Source organism: Streptopelia decaocto, assembly GCF_964273445.1.
Source record: "Streptopelia decaocto genome assembly, chromosome: 15".
Taxonomy (NCBI): domain Eukaryota; kingdom Metazoa; phylum Chordata; class Aves; order Columbiformes; family Columbidae; genus Streptopelia; species Streptopelia decaocto.
Window position 1 is genome coordinate 7,925,683 of NC_138670.1, and position 21,522 is coordinate 7,947,204.

Sequence of the window (21,522 nt, forward strand, 5' to 3'; positions counted from 1 at the left end):
GTTGGATACGGTCAGACGATTCTCTCCTGAGTGTACTCCAGGACTAGGTGCCCAGACTCTCTTTGTGAAGGAGTTAAAGAACACCTAGTGAACCAAAAAGTTGACTTTGGTAGTCAAAGATCTTTATTTACGTAGGTACAGTCCAGGCAACTCAGGAGACTGTAGCTGTCCTCTTAATTCTTTCAGAAGAATTAACAACCTGATCCTGAAAGCAGTGCACATCTTGCAGGGGACATCACTGAATGTTACATTCCGTCCTGTCATCCTAAAATTACCTTTTTTTCTTTTGACAGGACTGTGTATCTGGGTTCATAGTTAAACTTAGAATTAAAATTGTGCTTGTGTGCTATTGCTGTGAAGATAGTCATGGCACACTCCCTCCAATGGCATTAGAATACAGAATAGTATTTCCGTAGATCCTGCATATATAGACACTGATTAATTATGTTGCTAAAATATTGGTTTCACATGAGGATTTTTCCAACTGCAGATAGCGAGGGGCATACTGGGAAATACAGATACAACTACAGAAAATATTCCGTATTTCCTCATTTCTTGCCTTCCCATCATGTGGAAGATTGGTAGCAAAATGTAATGCCTTTACATTTCCAAAAGCAGTGCATCGTCAGTTAAAAAGCAAGTTACAGCCCCGCACATAATAGAAAGTATGGTCTGGTTAACCCATTCAAGACTGTTTGTTTTCCCTGTTTACCCACAAGAGACCTATTATTTTTATAAAACTGTCATTCTTCTCTTGGATAAGTAATGTAGGAGATGACAGCCAGCTGATAAAAGAAGCTCCAAATAACTGGTAATGGTTTCCTTGTTGCTAACTTGTCAACATGACACAGTACAGAAGGAAGAAAATTGAGCAGAATTGGCTTTCATGGCTTGTATTTAATGTCTTTCACACAGATATATATAGAGATATATATATATATATATATATATATGTAACTTACTGACTTTATTTAAATTCTGCAGATCCAAGGAGGTGATCCAACTGGAACAGGGACAGGTAAGGTTGAGTTTGAATCAAGTAAAGTGTTTTCAGTTCTTGTGTTGTGTTGTTACTTTTTTTTCCAGACACATTGTAGATTAAAATTCTCTAAATGGTGATATGTTGTACCTTGTGAGTGTTTCTACTTTAAAACTGAGATTTTATCACTGTATTTTTATGACCATTTTAACTGTGCTCCAAATTTCATCTTGTATATTCTCAGTCTAAAACTTGGGCACTCTTCCATGTAGAATTCTTGTTGGGTCTTTGCTTCCTTTTTCTTCTAGAACATAAATAAAAATTGTAACAATTTTATAGTTGGCCTTCCAGGGCAAAGAACAAAGGAAGAAATACACTCATGCAAAGTTGCTTTCAAATTCCTTGTTAATGAAATACTTGAGACCTGCCTCAGAACTGGTGAATGGCCAGATACCATCTGTTCTCCCAGCCAGTTGCCTTCTAAAGCCCAAGCTGTGCTTTTTCTAACTTTTCGGGGTCACTGTTACTAAATTCTTCAGCCTGTTCTTTCTCCCTTAGTTGTAGATCTGTGTAATAACGGTATCAGAAATGGTCAGGAGACGTAGCAGCTGAGGGGTCCTCAGAGCATTGCCCACCACGGTAGAAATGTAATATCTCTAGTTGCTGCTGTAAAATTGCTCATTTTCCACTTGCACCTTTTATCTATCCACTTGTAGATGTCGCCAACCTCCACAGCTCCTTACCTGGTCCTGTGGGGTTCTGTGCATTTTTAGTCTCGTTCACTTGTATATGCAAGCACTATATTCTTCTCTGTGCTCACAGATCATCCAAAAAAAAATGTCTCTGTTATTGTTAAGTGCTTCAGCTCTATTTACTTTGTAAACGTTAGTGTGAGTTCCACAACAGCTTTTCTACTGCATGTGATAATCCACAGTTGCATACGCTAAGATTCGAGGCTAGCTAAAGGTTCTATGTTTTGATGGCAAAAGCCCATTAACAGGATTTGTCACTGTATATGCTTGTACTGTCAAAAGAAATATGATTTGATTTTGTTATAAGGAACGTTTTGGTTCAAATCCCAAAGGACATAATTAGTAACATCTTTTAAAATGATAAATTAAAGAGGTGTCAGGAGATGGGAGAGATGTAATGAGTTGGCTCAGACACCTTTCACCCTTGTAGAGTGGAGTTCAGATCCTGCTGTGGAATGAAAATTAACTTGCTGGTGTCATTCTTGTCTCTATTTGTGCAAATGGGAGAAGTATTGCAAGACAGCACAATTATCAGTAGGCAGAGGACCGGCGGTGCAGCTGCACTGGAGGTCAAGACTCAGCTCTACTGGCAAAGCAAGTAGGAAGTAAAATGCAAATAAGCGCGTAGGAGAAGAAAACTCCTATGTACCTTCTTTTATTTTAAAAAAGGAGTCTAACGACCTCTAATTTTTCCATCTTCTTTTCCTCCTTGTCATTCTTAATGAAATATGAACATATTGCAGGAGAGATGTCTTGCGAACAATTGTCAAGACTATTAAAATTCTAATAAAATGGGCAGCGTATGCTCAAATAGATAGGAGTGTTGCAGATTTTTGAAGATGGCTGAACTTCAGGTAATCCTGCTTAATCACTTATTGAATACGATCGTATCACAAGAAAATGTTGTAAATGGACAACCTGGTGGGCTACTAGATTTGTCCAGCAGCCAGAAAAGGCCCAGCTCAGCAGCAGGGTAAAAACCCAGCAAACATGGTGATGCACTCCTGTAGTGTAAAGGTTTTGATCCATTTGTTTGCATGTTATTAATGTGATCACAAGCATTCGTGTTAGGGAAGCTTTGGAATAAAGCACTGGGATTCAGTATTTCATACCTTTGGGGTTTTTTTTGCCTAGGTCTTGTATGTTATTTGCAGTATAAATTCCCTTTCTTGTTTCTTGTGGGAGCTGGAAGGAATTTCAGTATTTCTTTGACTTGCTGCTTCTTAGGAAAAAAAAATACAGATACATCTTTGAAAGCTAAAATGTCCATAAGATTTAATGATCCTTAGGGTTTTACTGGGGGACTAAATAACTTGACTTCTCTGATATCAGAGAAGCATGCGAGAGTAGAACAGGGCTTTCTTCCCAGATATTTCAATTGGAGGTTACCCTTTAAATGTCAGTATTTTGAACCACCAGAATTGTTTCTGTTAGAGCTTTTTGTAGGAAGACTTCAGGAAAAAAGAACATCCTTTGTTCACTCTTCCACACAGAACCTTCTGCTTTAACTGACGTTTTCTGGCTAAGAGGTTTTGGATTCTTTTGTTTGTTTTAAAAAAAAAACAAACTTGTCCAAACTGACATGTGGAAGGTGCATTAAGCCTGTGTATGTTTTTGTTTTGTTATATTTATTTAATTATTCCTTTTCATCAGCTCAGGAACTAGAACAGACTTGTTCAAAGATATCTTCCCACCATTTGGTGTCTGTCATCTGACATTCATCCCATGGTCAGCAACAGGTGTCAGGTTTATGGTTGCAACACCCAAATACTTCGATGATCACCCACTCCATTGCTAACTAAGCCCAGGACTGTTCAGCTTCTGAGTGGATTTGGGCACGTTCAGTACATCGTGGCGTAAGGTTACGTGTCATATGTACACAGACTGCGAATGTGCTCTTGGCTCACCTATTATAGATAAGCGTGCGTGTTTTTTGGAAACGTTTCACAGATGTGAAATGCCGGGCTGGTTGTCACTGACTGTCCGCTGCCACGGCTTCTCCAGCTGAACACTCCTGTCTGTAAGCAGCACTGATCTTCAGTTCTTTCTCATTTGTTGTTCAGCACCCCAACGTGTCCTTGTTAGGCCATCGTAACAGTAACCGTGACCCAGCAGACACATGAAGGACAAATGATTCCTGGTACTCAGCACTTAACCTGGGATGGAGGAGGGTGGAAATTAGCATCATGGTGTCTAGAAGTTGAGATACCACACTGGGAAAAGAGTGGGGAATAGAGTTTTACCTTAACTTAGCTGGCAGACCTGCATTGCCAAAACACTTAGATATACAGTCCTGTAAGGCTGACACTGATTTAGAGGACCAAACTAATTTTCTACAGCCTTCACCTTAATGTTTCATGAGGCTACTGGGAGAAATTTTATTGTGCTGCAGCAGCTCATTTCTTTTCTAGCAAAATAACCACCCATAGAGGCAGTATTCAGAGCAATAAGCTGAGTCATGGTCACTCTTTGTAATGATTAATTATTTGAAAATGAATTTTAGATTTCTGATGTATCTTTTCCTGCTGTTTATAACAACTAAGTGGTTGAACGTTGTGAGTAATTCTGTCTAACTCATGCTAGTGCAAGTGCAGCAGCTGCTCTGTATTTTCAGTGTTCCAAATAATAGAGGAAAATTTGCATGTAGGAAAAATAGGTTTAGCATTGTAAGTCTTTTGTATGAAAAAGGGAAAACTATATGCAAAGAATTATCTTTTCAAAGTGGCACAGGCATTTTTACAGCTACTCTTACTTGCAACCTGTTGGAAAGTCTCACGGATCAGCTTGTATGTATATGCCTCCGTCCATTTATGAATCCAGAAGGGCACAAAGGAGGCATCGAATAGCTGTAAAAGTCCAAGATAAAATACCACTGGCAGATGGGAGTTGCATTTTGGTTGGCAGAGCTCCTCCGAAGTGTAAATAGTAAAGGACTGTGGGCAAACTTGGTCAGTTCTGCAATGGGGTTTCCTAACAAAGCAAGTTTCTAAAATGTAACTAGTTTTAGAGCCCCTTTTCATGCATGATTGAAGCTCAAGAAAAGGAAAAGAGCAAGACCTTCATATCTAGGAATAAATTCCTTGTAGATTGCAGCCCCTCTGAAAATCCAGCTTCTGGTATGTGGGGTTAAAAGTACCATGTCCTCTTATCTGAAAGGGAAGAAACACTTACTGGCTGAGCTAAGGCTTTCATATTTGCAAAATGATTCAAGAATCTCACTTGGAAAGCTCTATAGAAGTGTCAGATGTTATTATGTACCTCGTTGTTCCAAATGACAAGAAGAAAATTACAGAAAGTAAGCCATCATTTTTGTGAATCAGAGCCCTCCCACTTCCTTACGCTGCTTAGCAATTTTTATGCCAGAAAAAGGAAGGATTTATTTAAAATCACAATTGTCATGAATGATGATTCCCAGCCCACACCTGGCTTTGGAATGCTACATTTCTGAAGCTTTAGGTGCATCTCTCAGCTCTTTGCAAGAAAGTTGTACAACTTCTGTAATTTTACAAAAAAAACCCAACAACTTTCTGAAAAAATGTCTTTAGAAGGAACAAAGACTATGAAAGAGTAAGCTGGTTTAGTTCAAAAGACAATCTGAGAACGTGGCTTTTTTCTGTGTAGTCGCTAATGTGTGATTGCTTCAGATGTCAGATGTTTAGATCTATTCACCTTCTCCCCATCAGCACAAGTTGCAGATAGGAGACTGAATAAATAACCATGCTTCTGTTACAAGCTAAATATATCTTGCCACTCTGAAGAGCCATGGAAATGATGAATACAGCCTAATTTTTTCTATGAGGTCTGTGGTCTGTTTGGTTTCATCTCTGTGTGAGAATTAGGTAAATACCTCTTTAATTTAGGAGAATTTTTGTCTTCTATTAAAAATGTGGGCAAGTGGCTCCCAGCTGCCTTCAGCTTTGAATCTTGGGTATCTGGGTGGACATGCAATTTTTATTTTACAGAATTGTGCAAAACTTCCTTCCAGCTCCTGAAGGCACAGGGTGGATGCTGCTGTTAGAAGGTGGCCTGGTGTATTTCCGTGGCTGATCCCAAGTTCATTTCCAGCTTTGTGCAAACAGGAGACCCACTTGTGCGGGGTTGTAAGTGCTGCTCCCTTTGGCGCTCCCAGCACCCATGTGGGCCCATGTCTGCTGCTGCATGAACCCCTCTGGGTTTTTAGCACAGAAGCCCCCAGAATTTTTTTCCAGCCCCTTTTGTAATAGGATCTCAGAAACATTTGCATGTCCAGCAGGCACAGGGCTCGGCTGTGGCCAAAGATAATCTTATCAGGGAGTAAACTGAGAGGAAGGTGAAGCGACAGGCAGCGCTGCCCACTGTGACTCTAACACCCAGACTCAATGCTTGTTTTCCTTGGGCTTTGCTTGAAGGCTGGTGTGTCAGCTTTGGGGTGATGTTTTTGCATCACTGTGACTCCATATATAGTCAGCAGTGATCTGTTTGCTCTTAGAGGAAGATTTGGGGAATATAAGGAGGAGCCAACTCTCTTTATGGCATATATTGGTAGTGTAGCATGGGAGGGCTGGAGTTAGATGGTCCCACCTCCTCTGTCTGCATCCATTCTGCTTTCAGAACATGAGGAGATGGCACAGCCGTGCCTCCCAGCCATGTGGGGAATTAACACAGTAAAATCTGCTAGATACTTCTGAATGCCTCATAATTATTAGTGGTGGGTTTGGAGCCTGGGACTTGTTTTCCCAAGTTTACATTGAGCTCTACCATAGAGAGTATAATGTAAGGATCTAAAACCCTCGTTCCGGACTCTCCGGCTGACTCTGTGCTGCTGTGGCAGTAACGAGGGATCTATGAGGATCTAACGAGGGATCTGTACTTAATCTTCAGAGAGAAAGTGATTCTGGATTCCAGTATTGAAAAAATATATACATTTAACTCATCATCTTCCGGCTTGCTCTGTCTGGTCCTGCTTCAAGCAGATACTTGAAGCCTGGAATGATTCCAGAGGTTAGCAGGAGTTGGACAAACAGCACATTCAGGCTATTTTTAATATAAGGAGAATACATTTGCGTTTGTCTCCCCCCCCACCCCTTTTTTTTTTCTTTTTTTTTTTAAGTATTCTTAAATTAAAGATCTGGGGGGGGGTTCTTTAAAAGAAAAAAGCCCCAAACTATTCCTGTACTGCTGTCTCGCTGCCTTTGCAGTGTCTCCACCGGCCCTTGCCAGTCCGTGCTGCCAGGGCTCCGCAGACACTTCAGCTATGTCCTTTATAGGACGTCTGGCCTTTTAGGCGAATGCTGCACAGGCCATTCTCTGTTCCTGCCGGCAGCTCCCGGGCAGACAGAATTAGCCTTGGAAACAGCTGTATGGCAGACAGAGAGGGAGGCAGGGACTGGGTCTCATGCTGTAACTGTCTACTAAAATATTAGCACTTATTTCCGGAGAACTGGAATGAACCAAAGTTACCCTTCGTACATATGAGATTAATTCTGACCTGCAGTGTATGATCTGAAATGAAATCATACAAAAATAAATATTCCAAAACCTAAAGATCATGGCTTATTGCTCCTGTCTGCAAGCTCTCGGGTCTGGTTGCTTGTTGTGCCAGAAAGAGAGAGTCTCTCTGTCATTCACAATTTTTCTCTTTCCTTTTGAATTATTTTTCTGACCAGTGAAGGCTTCAGGGTGGATTCCACCTTCTTTCTGCAGCTTGACAGCACCGAAATTCCAGCATCAGCTGAAAGCGTATGAAGGGTGTAACAGACCCAAGGGTTTGGCCACTTGCTGCTATGGACCATCTCAATGGGATGTGTTCATGTTTGTGTAGTATCTGAAAATGTCTGGGTGACAGACACTCCTCTGGGATAGGACTCGTAGCAAGTGCGTCTGCTTTACAAATAATGAGGAGTTCCTTCAGGAGGTCCTTTGAAGCAAAATTAAGTATTTTTCTAAGGGAAATCAAAGTGAAGTTTGATACTGGGGTGCAGAGAGCTCTGGCCGTGGCCCAGCAGTGCAGGGCATGAAGCGACGGCTCCGCAGTGGTGGATCCAAGTGCAAAGGTGAACATTGTGAAAGGCGAAGTGGGAAGGAGCAATGGTGCGCAGAGCACGGTGCTGTTGCGGGGCTGTGGCTCTGCAGGCTTTGCAGGTGTGTTTCTAGTTTTGGGCAGCACCTGTTGGCCCGGAGCCTTGCTGTATTCTGAGCGTAACTTGTTTATTTGCTAACCTACAAGAACTTTGTTTTTCTGAACAAGGCAGGTAACCAAGGCACTGCACAAGTAACCTCTCTTAGCAAATAGCAACACACAGGGAAATTCATTAGCAATGAAAATCACTGGCTTGTGGTAAGACTTTTTCTAATAGGGTGAACATTTTTTATTTGGCTAGAATAGCTGGGTTTGGGATCCATCTTCAAGACAGTAGAGATGGCTGCAGCTGTACCGTGTTCCTTTCACCCGCTACTGGAAGAAGCTGGCATGGGAGATCAAGCTGATGTAATTTAGCTGATCTTAAAATATTCAATAGCCAAAGATTGCTGAAGTAATCACTCCTCCTCTACTCCTGATTACAGAAAATCCCTATAGGCTTTGTCCCCTTTTGCTGCCTCTTGTCAAATTGCAGAGCAGGCAACACTCAACTCTATTAATATGTCTTTTGAACATGATTAATTTAGTTTTTAAGTGGGTCAGTTTCTTCCAAAATTTCTTTCTTACTTAGTTCCATGTGCACTTGCAGCCGTCCACCTGTGACGCTTCGTTTTCATGGTATCGTCTGAAACTCTTCTCTCATTCTATGTGCTCTTGTGATTTTCTGGATAAGCCTTTCAGTAGGAGTCTGTTTCATCCCTCAGCTTTATTTGCTGCTTGCCTGTGCAGCCGTGTCATCAAATTGTTTTGTTGTGTTACATGTGCGAATAGCCGTTTACTGACCTCCTGCTTCGCAAGTGATACGGTTCCTCTAGAGGGTTCCTGAGCCGGTGCTGCAGATGGACCAGTCTCGCTGACTGTTTGGATACTTTTATTTGCTTTATTTTTAATACTATCCTAAGGTGAAATATTTTTTCATGGTTTGTCAAACAAGATTATGGATTTGACTGTAGAACTATGAGTCATCTCAGCCTTCATTTTTCTTATTAAGAATGATCCTGGAGGAAAGTGCAAATGAAAATGTCAGATCTGCCATAAGTCGTGTAAAAATGACAGCCACAGGGAGGGCTCTCCCAGACCCCCTTTCTATCCACAGTCACAGAAAATAAATCAGTTTAGGAGGGCTGGGTGTGCAGCTTGTGCGAAGTTTTATCATCCTTTTGATTTCATTGCATTTGTGTTTACATCTTCCAGCTATCTGGTCCAAATATCTAATTTTTGCCTTTTATTTTGGAGGAATGTATGTCATCGTTCTTCATTGTTTAGCCAGGAATTAAGCAGTTGAGCTTATAGCTCCTATTCTTAGTTGGTTCTATTAATGTATTTCATCTCCCTGATATTTTATTTCTGGAAGTAATGCTATATCCAGAGTGCAATTAAAGTAGTAATTCTTTGTTCTATGTTTTGTTAGGAGGCTGCTTTTAAAGTTTTAATGACTCAAAAAATATGGTGGACCAGCAGTAAAAAATCAGATCCTTGACAATTTTTCGGCACCCAGTATCTAATGCTGTTGATAAACTGTCTGGGCTGTTGCAGCTGATAGTGTGGGGCACAGAATTGTGTTGCCAGTTGCAAACAGCTGATTTCAAGGCCGTGTTCAAAAACCAGCCTGGAGACAGGGATGAGGTAAAAATATATTGTACATATAGTGATCGGAACTGCCAGAAACCTTGAATTTAATGCCAATGCCTGTTACAAAATGTAGTGGGAAACTAGTGAAAACATTTATTCTGTGATCTTTTCTCTTTTAAGGAGGAGAATCTTACTGGGGAAAACCTTTCAAAGATGAATTTAAGCCAAATTTGTCCCACACGGGACGTGGTGTTCTCAGCATGGCCAATTCGGGACCCAACACAAACAAATCGCAGTTGTAAGTAGTCACTTGCTTTTTGTGTTTTATTGTTCCCCTCTAGACATTGTGTCTTACTCTGTTAAGAAAACAAATTACGTTTTATGAGCTTCTCTTTAAAGTTCAGTGAAGTGAAATATTCTATCGAGTGCTGCACATTGAAATCAGGAGAGCTACAGCTGCTGTTACCCGATCGAAGAGCGAAGTAAATGCACAGCAGGATGGTCTGTAGGTTTATAGTATCATCATTAATTTGCCTTTTCTGTTTTTATGATTTGAAGTTTTTGTTCGTTTTTGTCAGTGTCCCTGCAGTGTTATCGCTGTAAGATCATTACACCTCTCCATTCTGTTTACATTTAGCCTATATTGAACTTTTTGAAAGGGTTTAATGAAGTGTAACATATGCTCTATGGAGATGTTGCTTCTCTTTACTTGCCTGATTTTAAACAAATGAGAACAATTCTGCACTGTTGAAATGTGTAGAGCCCAGACGTGGCAGACCGCAGAATCTGGCATTGAGAATGACTTGGTTTTCAATGTACAAAAGCAGAGCGAAGCCTAAAATGAGGGAAAAATGGAGAAACAGGAAGAACGACAAATAAAATTTAAAGATATTGAAGTTGTAATGACCTTTTTTATGTGTAACATTAATATGTGTGTTTGCCTGCAGTCTTTTGATAATGTTCTGTGTCACTTTGAGCCAGCTATTTATTGGTTGTTCTCTGAGTACTGCAATGGAAAAAAGTTGTACCTTTATTGGGAGCCCCAGGTATGAGTGTGTGTACAGTGCTGGGGCTGGCAAGGGGGTTCTTGATGTTGGTCTTCATGATGCTCAGTATTTACTATGGCTTGTAAACCATGCAGTAGTGTGGTTAGCTTTAGTTAAACACAAGTGCTTGTCTCAGGGCCTTCAATAGGCTCACTCACATACTTAAGCTAAGCACATGTTGGGCAGGATCAGGTTGCCGTAGAGCTTATTTTGGATTTGAATGTTAGTGTCAGCACTCAGTTGCTACACTAGAGGAAAGCAGAGGTCATTTTTTTTTTTTTCTTTTTTTTTTAAAGGGAAGGGATTCTAGAAACAGAAGTTACGGCGACGGTTCATGAGTGATGTGCCATATTGAGTCACATCATCTGCTGCTGTAAATGTGATCGTGTGTTTCCCTAAAATTTGCAAACGAAATATAAAGTTCCTTTATATGTGAAATCCTTGAGAGACTCCAGCTGCCCATATTTATAAAGCTTCCGAGGCCGTGTTTAGACACTTCTGGCAACTCTTGTGACCTTAGGAAATGGGTGAATATTTCTCCCCATAGGGGACAGGCACCACAGAGCAGTCAGCTGGGTCCTCTCTGTAAGGTGATGCTCAAATAATGCTCAGGACTTCTCTGGGATCATCCTGAGCTACGTTAATTCCCTTGTCCTTACTTTTATTGTGGCTGGTGGATGAAGCTTTCTCTGTGTATTTGCTGCTGTTCAATTTTTTTGTTTATTTATTACAATGCTATGTAACTGACCACTTGATAATCTTAAGCACCGGATATCTGTGAACAAAGTGGTGCCTAGAACCCAAGCGCAGGGCTAAGTTATAATATTTGCCCTGTGTAAGAGTTTGCGTTCTGCACAGCATCTCAAATCTTTTCTAGGGTAAGCTATGTCTTAATAGATCATCTGGTGGATCGCAGCTCCTCCTATTTGCAATCATATAACTTCCTGAGGCAGTTGCTTATATGGAAAAGTGCTTTTGGAATGCTTATATATTTTTAGCTGTCTCTAATGTAGTGTAACAGATGGAGACAGGGAGGAGAGCCAGCACGGCATGTCCAGCCAAGATGGGCCATCGTGGTCTGCAGACCACAGTGTGGAAACCTCTGTATCATATGCTTGTCGTCCAAGTCTCCCAAAGAAACATTAAACTTCAGAGAAAAGTTTTGGTAGTAAGGGTTGCTTTGGATTTTGGTGTTTTAGTTTCTGTGTTTAAGTTTAAAATTATAACCCTCAAAATTGAAAGTCCAATTAATTAAAAATTGAAATCCATGTTTCACAATATTTCATTACATTTGACACTTTTAAGTATTTTTCTGCCATGTTCGTATCCAAAGCACAAATTTGCTCTGTCCAGAGGAGAAATGAATCACTGACAGGCCAATATAATGGAAGAGAAATGCAAAAATAAATATCCTAAAAGACAGAAGTGTACACTGACAAGGCTTTTGTCTTATATGAACTGTATTTGCTGGATGCAAGCTCGCAGTCATGCACGAGAAGTGTTCTTGTCCAGCGGGACGCACGTCTCCCTGTCTGTGTGAGCTTCCCAGGGCCAGCCTGGCCAAGGAGATGGATGCTCAGATTGTTTTTGGACTTTGTGCAAGTCACCATGCTTGGAGTAACGTTTAGAGATGTTAGTAAGGTGTAAAAATGAGAAGTCAAAGCTCCAGAAATCCAAGCCGAAACCCACGAAATGGGAGCTAAAGGATGTTTGGCCAGCAGGACTCCCAGAGAAGGAGGGGTGCTTGTCTTATATTGGGGGGCTGTTACATACACTTTCTGTTTCTAAGCATTACTGGATGTTGTTGAGTGTCAATGAGATGATATGCTAACTGTTACATCTTTATTCCTTCCAGCTTCATCACATTCCGCTCTTGTGCTTATCTGGACAAGAAGCATACAGTTTTTGGAAGGTAAGAGGAGGACGTTGTGAGCAGCCATATAGCAGTTGTGCTTTCCTGTGCCTCTCAAGCCTAGAGAGAAGAGTCGAGTGACTCTTGCAATTGAACTGATGCAAAATCCTGGCTCACAATCCACTTTTCCTGGTCATGAGTAGGTGGCCAGCATGGCATCAGTGCTAGTCACGAGACTCTGCCTTTTTCTCCTTCCATCACTGTAAATTGCTTTACTTCCGTTCTGTGGGTGGCTCTCCAGGGAGTCATGAACAAAGTAATCACCGTCCTGTAACCAACCACGTTAATATTTGTGCATGCTAATTGCTGGGACACAAGAGATTACCCCTTCAACACTGCTTTCATCCTCTTATGAGCTGTCAACCAGGAAATTAGTTGTGACAAGGCTGTTCTTCATCATGGCATAGTACATAGAACTTCTGCATAGGTTAGGTCTTTTCGCCTATTTTATTTTTTTTTATTCTGTTCTTTTTCTCTTTTATTCCTGACGATGATCATTGGTATAAAATCAGTATGTTTGTTTGGATGTGTGTACATACATACATGTTTATGTATGTATATATATGAACATAATACCAATGCCAAGACAGCAAGGAACTTCATTCTTTATAAAGAAGTCTCTTGCACAAGTCTTTTACAGTCAAGCCCTCACACAATAAATATCAAGGTATTTGTTACAGAAGATATTACAAAATTTTTATATTATGGTTTGTTCTTTGCCTCCTCTGCTGCAGGTACATGGTATTTAACAAGTCATGCATAGCTGTTCTAAAAAATGCCTTGGTGCAAATGGCAGCAATGGGTATTTTACTAGCCTGCTTCATTGGTAGTTCCCAAGGATTTTACAGTGTTGTTAAAATGATGATTTGTTTTTGATTCTTTTCATGGCTTATCCATTTGAAAGGCAGCAATTGAAATAAATGCATGTACTGTTTACTTTGATTGGATGTCATACAATAGTGCCGTACAGTGAAAGTGGTATAGTTAATCCATATTGTCTGCATGTGAGTTCTTGAGGCAGAAGCTGGTTTCATTTTAAACAATTATTTTAGTGCTGTGAGTTCCAATACTGATTCTGCAGTAATTGCACCCTTTGCAATATATTTATTTTTCCTTTCTCTGGTCTGTCTTAGAAAAATTTAAAGTTACCTTGTCATTTGGTGAAAGCAAATAACTAAAGCAAATTCTAATACTGAAAACTGAGAGCAAGTATATTCTTGGAGGAGTTACATTACCCATATCTTCAGACTATTTCACTTATGCTACAATTAGAGTCCTCCTTGCAAAAATGCCATTAAATCCCATACAGTAATGGTGTTAACCTGAGCCTCCCATCTCATCAAATAGTATTTGTGTTAGGACAGCTCAGCTGAAAATGTGACTGTTCTTCAGTTCTGGATGCAGCCTGGCTTCAGTGAGCACCCTGTAGAGTCCTCTGGTGTCTCTGCTCCGTTTCCCCAATGTGCTCCACTTTTAACATAGTGCACCAGGACAGAATTTAGAGAGTGGCCGAGCTGACAGTGGTGCAGGCAATGTGCTCCAAGAAGCCTTTACACCACACGTAACATCACAAGTACCTTACGAGTAAAATAGCTCAAATGATGTTTCACACTGTTTGTTGCCCTTTAGAGAGAAATTACTTCAGTCCAGGTAAATCTGGTTAAGTGTATATAGCAGAGGTTTATGTAGTTTTAGCAAAGACTGTCTTGATTTTTGAATTATCCTTGCTACTGCAGAAATCTGAACTTGGTTGCCAGATAAAGAAGTGTTGCTGCTTTCTGAGCACTGCTAATATTCTTAGCTGAAATACAAAGGAGAAACTTCATTTAAAATGTTGGTTTAGAATCATATTTGTTCCCTGCATTAAAAACGAGTGACATTTTCACCGGAACACAGAGCAAGCGAATTTTACTCTGGACTCTTTTGCATGTAAATGAAGATGCTGGGATAGATACATTCCAGTTGTCCTATATTAATCTACAAATGGAATATTTGAATAATTCAATTTACCTACAAATTGAATATAAAAGGCTGATGTGTGTGGCTCCTGAGATCTGTACTCTCCCATCCTTCAGCTGTTTTAACCTGCATATGTTTATAAAGCCATAAAGCCAAAAGATTCCAGAGATTGTACCTTTAATGAAGCTGCAGATTCAGTTTGCTATTTTAGATCCCGGGTGTTTCCAGGATTTGGTCACTATATCTGATCTTAGGCTGTATAGTACAATAATATCTAGGAAGCATATCTAGGAATAATATCTAGGTTTAAGAATAGAACAAACCCATGAAATCAGAATTCTTTGTTTCCATGAATGTTAAATTGGATTGTCTTAACTGGATGCTTACTGGGCTGTTGTGACTTTACTTATTTCGGTTAATATAAAAACCTTAAATACTCTGATCTCCACTGCACCCTCAGCTATTTCTATGCGGCTCTGGTTCATGTTAGTGAGTGTCATATATGTATCTTTGAGAGCAGAATATGACTTGTTTGTGATTTGTATAGAACTTTTCAGCAGACTTTCCATACTTTTGAGAAGAACAGAAAAACAGCAAAAGAGCAACTGTTTCCCACCCCTTTCTTGGTTTTTTGGGTCCCGTGTAGGGTGCCACATTGGAAAGTTCCCCTCTGGAGAGCTGAATCTTATTCATGTCCCCATGGGTTTGAAACACAATTTTTGCCCAGTAGCAGCTATTAAGAGTTGGATGTTTGGCTGTTAAGTGTGTTTGGAAAACACAGCAGCTGCAGGCAGCGGGGCTGTGGAGCGGTGGCACGTGTCTGGCTTGGTGCGCTGGAATGTTCAAGTCTCAGGAGATGCCTGCGGCTGGAGGACAGGGAGGGTATCTTGTCGTGATTGTCCTGCCCGCCGTGGCAATAACGAGGATGGATGCTACTGAAAATAAAGGAGATAATTTGACATGGATGGGGAGCAAAAGCAAAGGCAGAGAGTGAGAGAAGAATGCCTTCCCTTGGAGGTGTGTTGCAGGCTGCACGGATTTCCTGCTCCAGCAGAGCTGCCTAGATTAAATTAGTAATTACCATTTCTAGTAATTACCATTTCTCCTGACATAAAGAATGCTGTAATTAACATGAAAACTAACTGTTGGCTTTTGCTGGCTTCTAGCTGGCTGGTAAGAGGTTTAATTTAGAAGCTCAAATAATGTAAACCAACCAACATGCGTTTGCTGTGCACAGAGTGGATGAGAAGCATTTGCAGGTGGGCTGTGTGTGAGGGGACTCCCCGTTACCTGTGCTGCAACTGGGGCAGCAGCTCTTGCACGAGCTACAGAGATGTCACAGCCAAAGCACTGGGATAGGCTCACATTCCTGTCTGCTGTGCTTTATGAAATTTAGATGCAAGCACATCCCATCCGGTTGTGATTATGTTTTCTATTGCTCTGATGGCTCATAGATCTTGTGAATCAGAGATGTGGTACATCTGCCCTTTGTAAGAAGAAATAGAAACAATTTCTGTCCCAGAGAGCTGAGTGAGTAGTAAAGAGACTGCATGTAGATACAGAGAAGTTGTGATAGTGACCCCTTTCTGCCTATCTTCCACCAACGGTTTGCACTTGCTTCAGAACCAAGGAAAAAGAAAACCCCAGGAAAAACTGAAATGCCTTTGTGGTTGTTTTGGGGGAGCCTCTTCCAAAGCTAAAGGGACACATGAAAAAGTGCATGTTTAAAATAATAGTGGAAGGTGATTGAGCCATGCTCATCAACAGGAGGAGAGAAATGCTGCCTCTGAATTTCAAGTGAGATTTAGGACAAGGAGGGCATAGTGGGCTTGAAAGTGAGGGCAAGTTGCAAGCATGTGATGCCATAAAAAGAAGGGCAATAGAGGGAATGGAGAGAAAAGTGTTGTGGTCACAGTGGCAAAGCTGGGAAGTGTCTGTGCAGCCGTTGTGTGTGTTCACTAGAGCATCACCTGTGCTTGTCAAGAGCTGAGAAAAGGATGTGGCAACCGAGACAGGGGCTGAGTGTGTGGAGGACAGTTGTCCCCTTTGTATGTGGCTGCACAGATCTGTTTAAGCAGATAAATGTTAACTGTCTCTCAAGGTTTCTGCCACTCAATCTTCAATTCTCCTCTTCCCAGAAATAATGAACAAGGTGGTTTGGGAAACCTCAAACCTGGTCACATTGGAGACACCAGTCAGTAGCTGATGTGCACTCAGCTTAGTCTTTTCTTCCCTCCTCCCTTGCCAGATGCTTTTGTGGAAGAGAGTTTTCTTTCCTTGGATAAGTATCACTCTGTATTAAGGATTCCTTAACCTGTTTAATGCTTTCTACTGCAATTCTGTAGAATGGGGCAATGAAAGTAACTCTTTTACTCTAGAGTAGTCAGTTACATAAAACAGCTACCAGGCATTATTCAGTTACTCAGGTACGGTTAAATAATGCACAGTGTCTGTTTCCACTTGTAAAATTCCCTGTTATGATCTGAATCAGTGAACCCCAGTGGCTTCTAACCTGGGAAATTCATGTTCTTATTGCTCTTCTGCTTTAATACATCTGAAGAATGGAAAAATTGTGTGACAGCAGAAGAGCTGATTCTGCTGTTGAATCTGTATAGGGAGCCTGACCTAATTTTGCACTGCCGAGTCTGTTCCCCAGGCACCAGGGGAGGAGTGAAGAGCAAGGTAGGAAAATAAACCAGGCTTCTTTGTGGAAGCCGTGGCCTTGGTTTCATGTAGCACATGAGAACTGGGCTGTCGGAGCTGCACAAGGGCTGTTGTCATTTCCAAAACAGTGGTATGATCTCTGAAGAGGAACCTGTGCCAAAGCAGAGGAGTCCTTACGTGCTGGGCTCGCCTGTTGAGTCTGGTTTCAAAATGCTTTTTTCCAAGTTATTTTATTTTTCAGCGCCCTTCGTTACTGTGTCTTGCCTGCTGGATTAAGCCTTTATGAGAGATCGAGATGTTTCAACTGCATCCTTGTTGCAAGTTCAAATTGCTCACTCCATTTCAGATTGGGTGTATACATAGAAAACATTTTGTCCTGAGTGTACGTGTTTGTGCATGTATATATTGTTGTCTCTCTGTGAGTATATAAATATATGTACTCCTTTTTATAAAAATAACCTTGAGGGCAGAAAGTGTTTACAAAACAACGTTTCTTTATGGTTTCTGTTTCTAGTTTAAAGAACTAAAAAAAAAAGTCCAGACATTGTTTTTATATCATCTTCTGACCAGGAAATTCTATCATGTTGGACTGTTGCCATCCCCCGTATTGCATAAAGCTTGATTCCTATAATTCTTCTAAACAAAAATATGAGGAATAGGAAGTCCATGTGTGAACGTCTGTGAGACTGCAAGGGAGCTGCAGTTTTCTTTGGGAGCAGCACTAATGTAGCAGCATTTCATTGGCGTATTGCAAAGGGATAGAGCTTGCTCCAGATATTTAACTTATGCTTCATGCAAAGACATTGGCAGTGGTTATGAAGCAAGGTTACCAGTTTGCATAAAGGATCCTTAACAAGAAGTAAGATTTTTAAATAACATCTCTTAATTGGAAATGCAAAGATTTCCAGTGCTAATTCAGCTCTGTTTTCAAGAAAAAAGAATTGCACAAGTAAGGGCAGATTTTTGTTTTCATTACTATGCTAACAGAAAAAACCTAAATGTACCTACCTTGTCGTCCATGCTTAAATGTAATGCAACATTTATCAAGCTCCTCTAAAAATACAACAAGCTGTCTCAGGGATGCTGAGCTAAATATACAGTTGAGATCATCATTTCTCTGTTCAACATCTACTGGAAGTACACAGCAAACCCTCGTTTTCCATGGTTGTTCCAATGTAAATTATGTCTTGAAAATATCATCCTTTTCACTGCAGGATGTCATCGGAACACGTGTTTAAACCTCACTTGGTCAATTTAGGACAAAGCATGTGTGGCACCTTATAAAAGGAATAGAGCCAGAAGCAGTGGAAAAGGTTAAACTTGTTTCATCCCTTTTCCCTTCCCTGCTGGGCTCCCAACTTTGCACCAGTGACACGGAATGAGAAAGGCCAGGGGGTGTGACCTGTCACCGCCTGTGTAACACACATACACATGTAAAGGGTATAAAGGGATATTAGTGTGAACTTCTCGAGTTCGTATTTTGCTTTAATGAAAATGATGTACAGAATTCCTCGTGCTGAGACTCAGATTTATTCATACAACAGGCTTAATCTCTTTTTCTTCAAAGTTAGTGGCTATTAGAATAATATTAAGTAGTGGCTCTCTCTCTAGAGGTCTTTCTTAATGTTTTAATGTACTTATCTGGTGCTCTTTTCTATATATAACTTGTATGGGCTTTTTTCTTGGCAAGATGTCTGTGAGCATTTTCTTCTTACACCCAGAATATGTGTTGTGGGACAGGCAAAGAGCCCCCAAAACTGCTCTGGTGTGCTGCTTTCCTCATTCTGTGAGGAGCAATTGCTGAAATAGATGCCAGTGCATGGGCATCAACCTGATTTTAGTGCTGCGATGTAACATCATGAGATTTGACAATAGACACATGTAGTGTTTTGATAGTCTGCAGGTACATTGTCTCTCTACTTCCACGAATCTGAGGAAAGTTTGCAAAATCCTTTATGGTTTGAGACCTTAAGTTGGAATATTCAATTTTTTTGCATCCAGCCATGACTGCCCCCATTAGTGAGTAATTCAGTTTTTCTGGATGGGTGATGTTTGCAATCAGATCTTGTCCTTTTTGGATTTTAATTGTTACTGATGAAACACCAGCCTCAGCTGGGCCTGATCCTTGCAAAGCTTCCAAGTGCTCCCTGAACAAAAGTGACCAGTAAATTATTTCCAACTCCTCTGGTCAGAGCTTTCTTCTCTGAGCTAGTGGTTTGTATTCAAATTCATTGTTATTTCTTATTGGCATTATGGCAGTGTCTAAAGACATAAACCCATATTGAGAGCTCACTGTGCTGACACTGTAATATGCATAGAGATGCTCTGTGCAAAATATTAGAGAATCCAGGGGTGTAAAAGAAAGCAATTTTCCATTTTAGAGACAAGAAGCTAAGAACAAAGGAGAATGACATGCTCTGCAGGCACAACAGCTTTGTCGTCTTCCCCCTTGCCCTTTATAATCGTGTCAAAATAGGCTATTTAGGTCATTTACATGCCATGTCTATCACAGCCTTTTAAAATGTAAAAGTGACAAAGTATACCAAATAAAGTTTAATTAGCATAGCAACTGAAGACTCGTGAGCATCACCAAAATGCATTAGGGCTAATATTGTGGGAGGTCTAGCTATGGGATTACTCAGCTGAGATTGCCAGTGCATAGCTGATCTGGCTATTTCAAATTATCAGAACCTAATTAAATGAAAACATATGAGCAGATAATTAATGGAGCTGTTGGCTAGAAAATCCTCCAATATTAAATCAAAAGTTTCCCTTAGGGGCAATTAAAACACAGTGAATATATCTTAGGTTCTGTGTTAATCATGAGTATTGTAAGTGAATCTGATATTGGCCTGGAGGAGGATTTTAAAACTGAGGTTTTGTCATGAACTTTCCAAAGTTCATGTAGGGTCTTCAAGCCCTGTACAGCTTCCCCCAGTGTCCTACCTCCAGCTGCAAATGAATGTGGCCGTTCTAGCCTACACATATGAGTTATTTAATTGCTCTTAAAAGTTACAACCTGATTACAGAATATTGACAAGCTTTGGAGGACTGAAGGGGAGAAATCCTGCCCTTGCTGCCGAGCTCCCAGCCCCAAACTCCTTTGACTCCAGGAGTGTGTTTTAGAGAGTAACGGCTTCTTCTCACTGTCCCACAGCTGTTAGTATGGGCTGTGGTTTTGGTTCCTGACCATGTGGCTTGGCTCTGTTAAAACAGATGTTGTCCAGCTACAGCCTGCTTTTCTGAGGGGTCTGGATCGCTCAGCATCGACGGCTTGTCTTCATCTTTATTCACTGCTCTTCTAAGTATAGCTATTTTCAAATTTAATTTGGGATGATGATGTGGATAAAAGTGTTAAATACCCTGGGACCAAGGTCTGATCTCAGCAGGAACCCTCTGGAAATGTACTGACTCAATGGTTTCTATTTAAAACTAGATTTTGACACCTGTCAGGCAACTTTTTTATTGAATGTGTGTTTTGTTCATTTCATATCATTCTGGTTTTTCAATCAAAATATCAGCCGCCTTGCAGAAGTCTGTTCCACAGACACTGTTATCCATGTTAACCACATCTGTTGTCTCAAAGATAGAAGGTTGTTTGACAGACTCTGTTTTCCACGAAACCTTGTTGATTGCCATTACTTATTTCCTTTCTTTCTTAATCATGTCCTGTCTCTGCTATTCCATTATTTTGCTGGGAAAGATGCCAGGATGACAGGCTTATAATTATCTGGGTCACCCCATTTATCCTTTCTAAACATCCTTTTCTGGAACTTTCCCATTGTTCCACACTTTTTTTGAAAATGAACATCCAACAGTCCAGAAAGTCTTCAGCCTTTCTTAAACATTTTGAAGCAAGTATTTGTATGTGTCGACTTGAAAAACAAGAGGCCAGGGATCTAACATCATCCTAAGTAGACACTGCGGTGAAAAGTGTGCTGGTGTTATCTGGTGTTTGTGACTCGATGCTCTGCTGCTTTCCCAGAGCCCTCACAAGCCCACGGTCCCGAAATGCTTCAGGAGCAATCCTGTTCTTCCTGCGTTACTGCTGTTACTGCAGACAGATCTGTCACTGCTCTCCAGTAGTGCCATCGTTACGATTCCCTTTCTTCTTAATAATGCTTTTTGGTTAGATATACAATTTTTTTAAAAGTTAAAAAATCACAAGTTAACAAAAATATTTGCTTTCTTGACCAAGTCGTTTGGCTTGTTTTTCAAACTTCTTGGGAGCAACAAGTGAGCTGCAAATTTATGGAAGTAGCATTAGCAAGTGAACCCATTTCTGTAATGGGTTTGTGTCTTTTTGCACAGACGGCTGTCCACAGTCACTTGTTCTCTATCTTGCTGGTTTGTGTGGCTACCAGGTTTTTGGACAAAAGGCTTCACTTTGCGTCTGAGGGTTTGACTTGTCCATGTTCTGTTTCATTTTAAATTCTAATCCCAGACTTGAGAAAAAATTCCCACCTTCTGCACTGAATGACATTGTAGGTCTTCCAAAGAAAGTTATTGATTTCCCTTCC

The 21,522-nt window shown here is 40.7% G+C and overlaps 1 protein-coding gene across 1 annotated transcript in view; it reads left to right on the forward strand.

The window, feature by feature from the left end:
- Nucleotides 1-21,522, forward strand: part of PPIL2 (peptidylprolyl isomerase like 2) — a 71,397-nt gene that overhangs the window by 45,738 nt on the left and 4,137 nt on the right. The window contains exons 14-16 of the mRNA XM_082066436.1: nucleotides 985-1,018; nucleotides 9,602-9,719; nucleotides 12,323-12,379. Of these exons, the coding sequence (XP_081922562.1) occupies nucleotides 985-1,018; nucleotides 9,602-9,719; nucleotides 12,323-12,379 (209 nt within the window). The remainder of the gene's footprint in view (nucleotides 1-984; nucleotides 1,019-9,601; nucleotides 9,720-12,322; nucleotides 12,380-21,522) is intronic.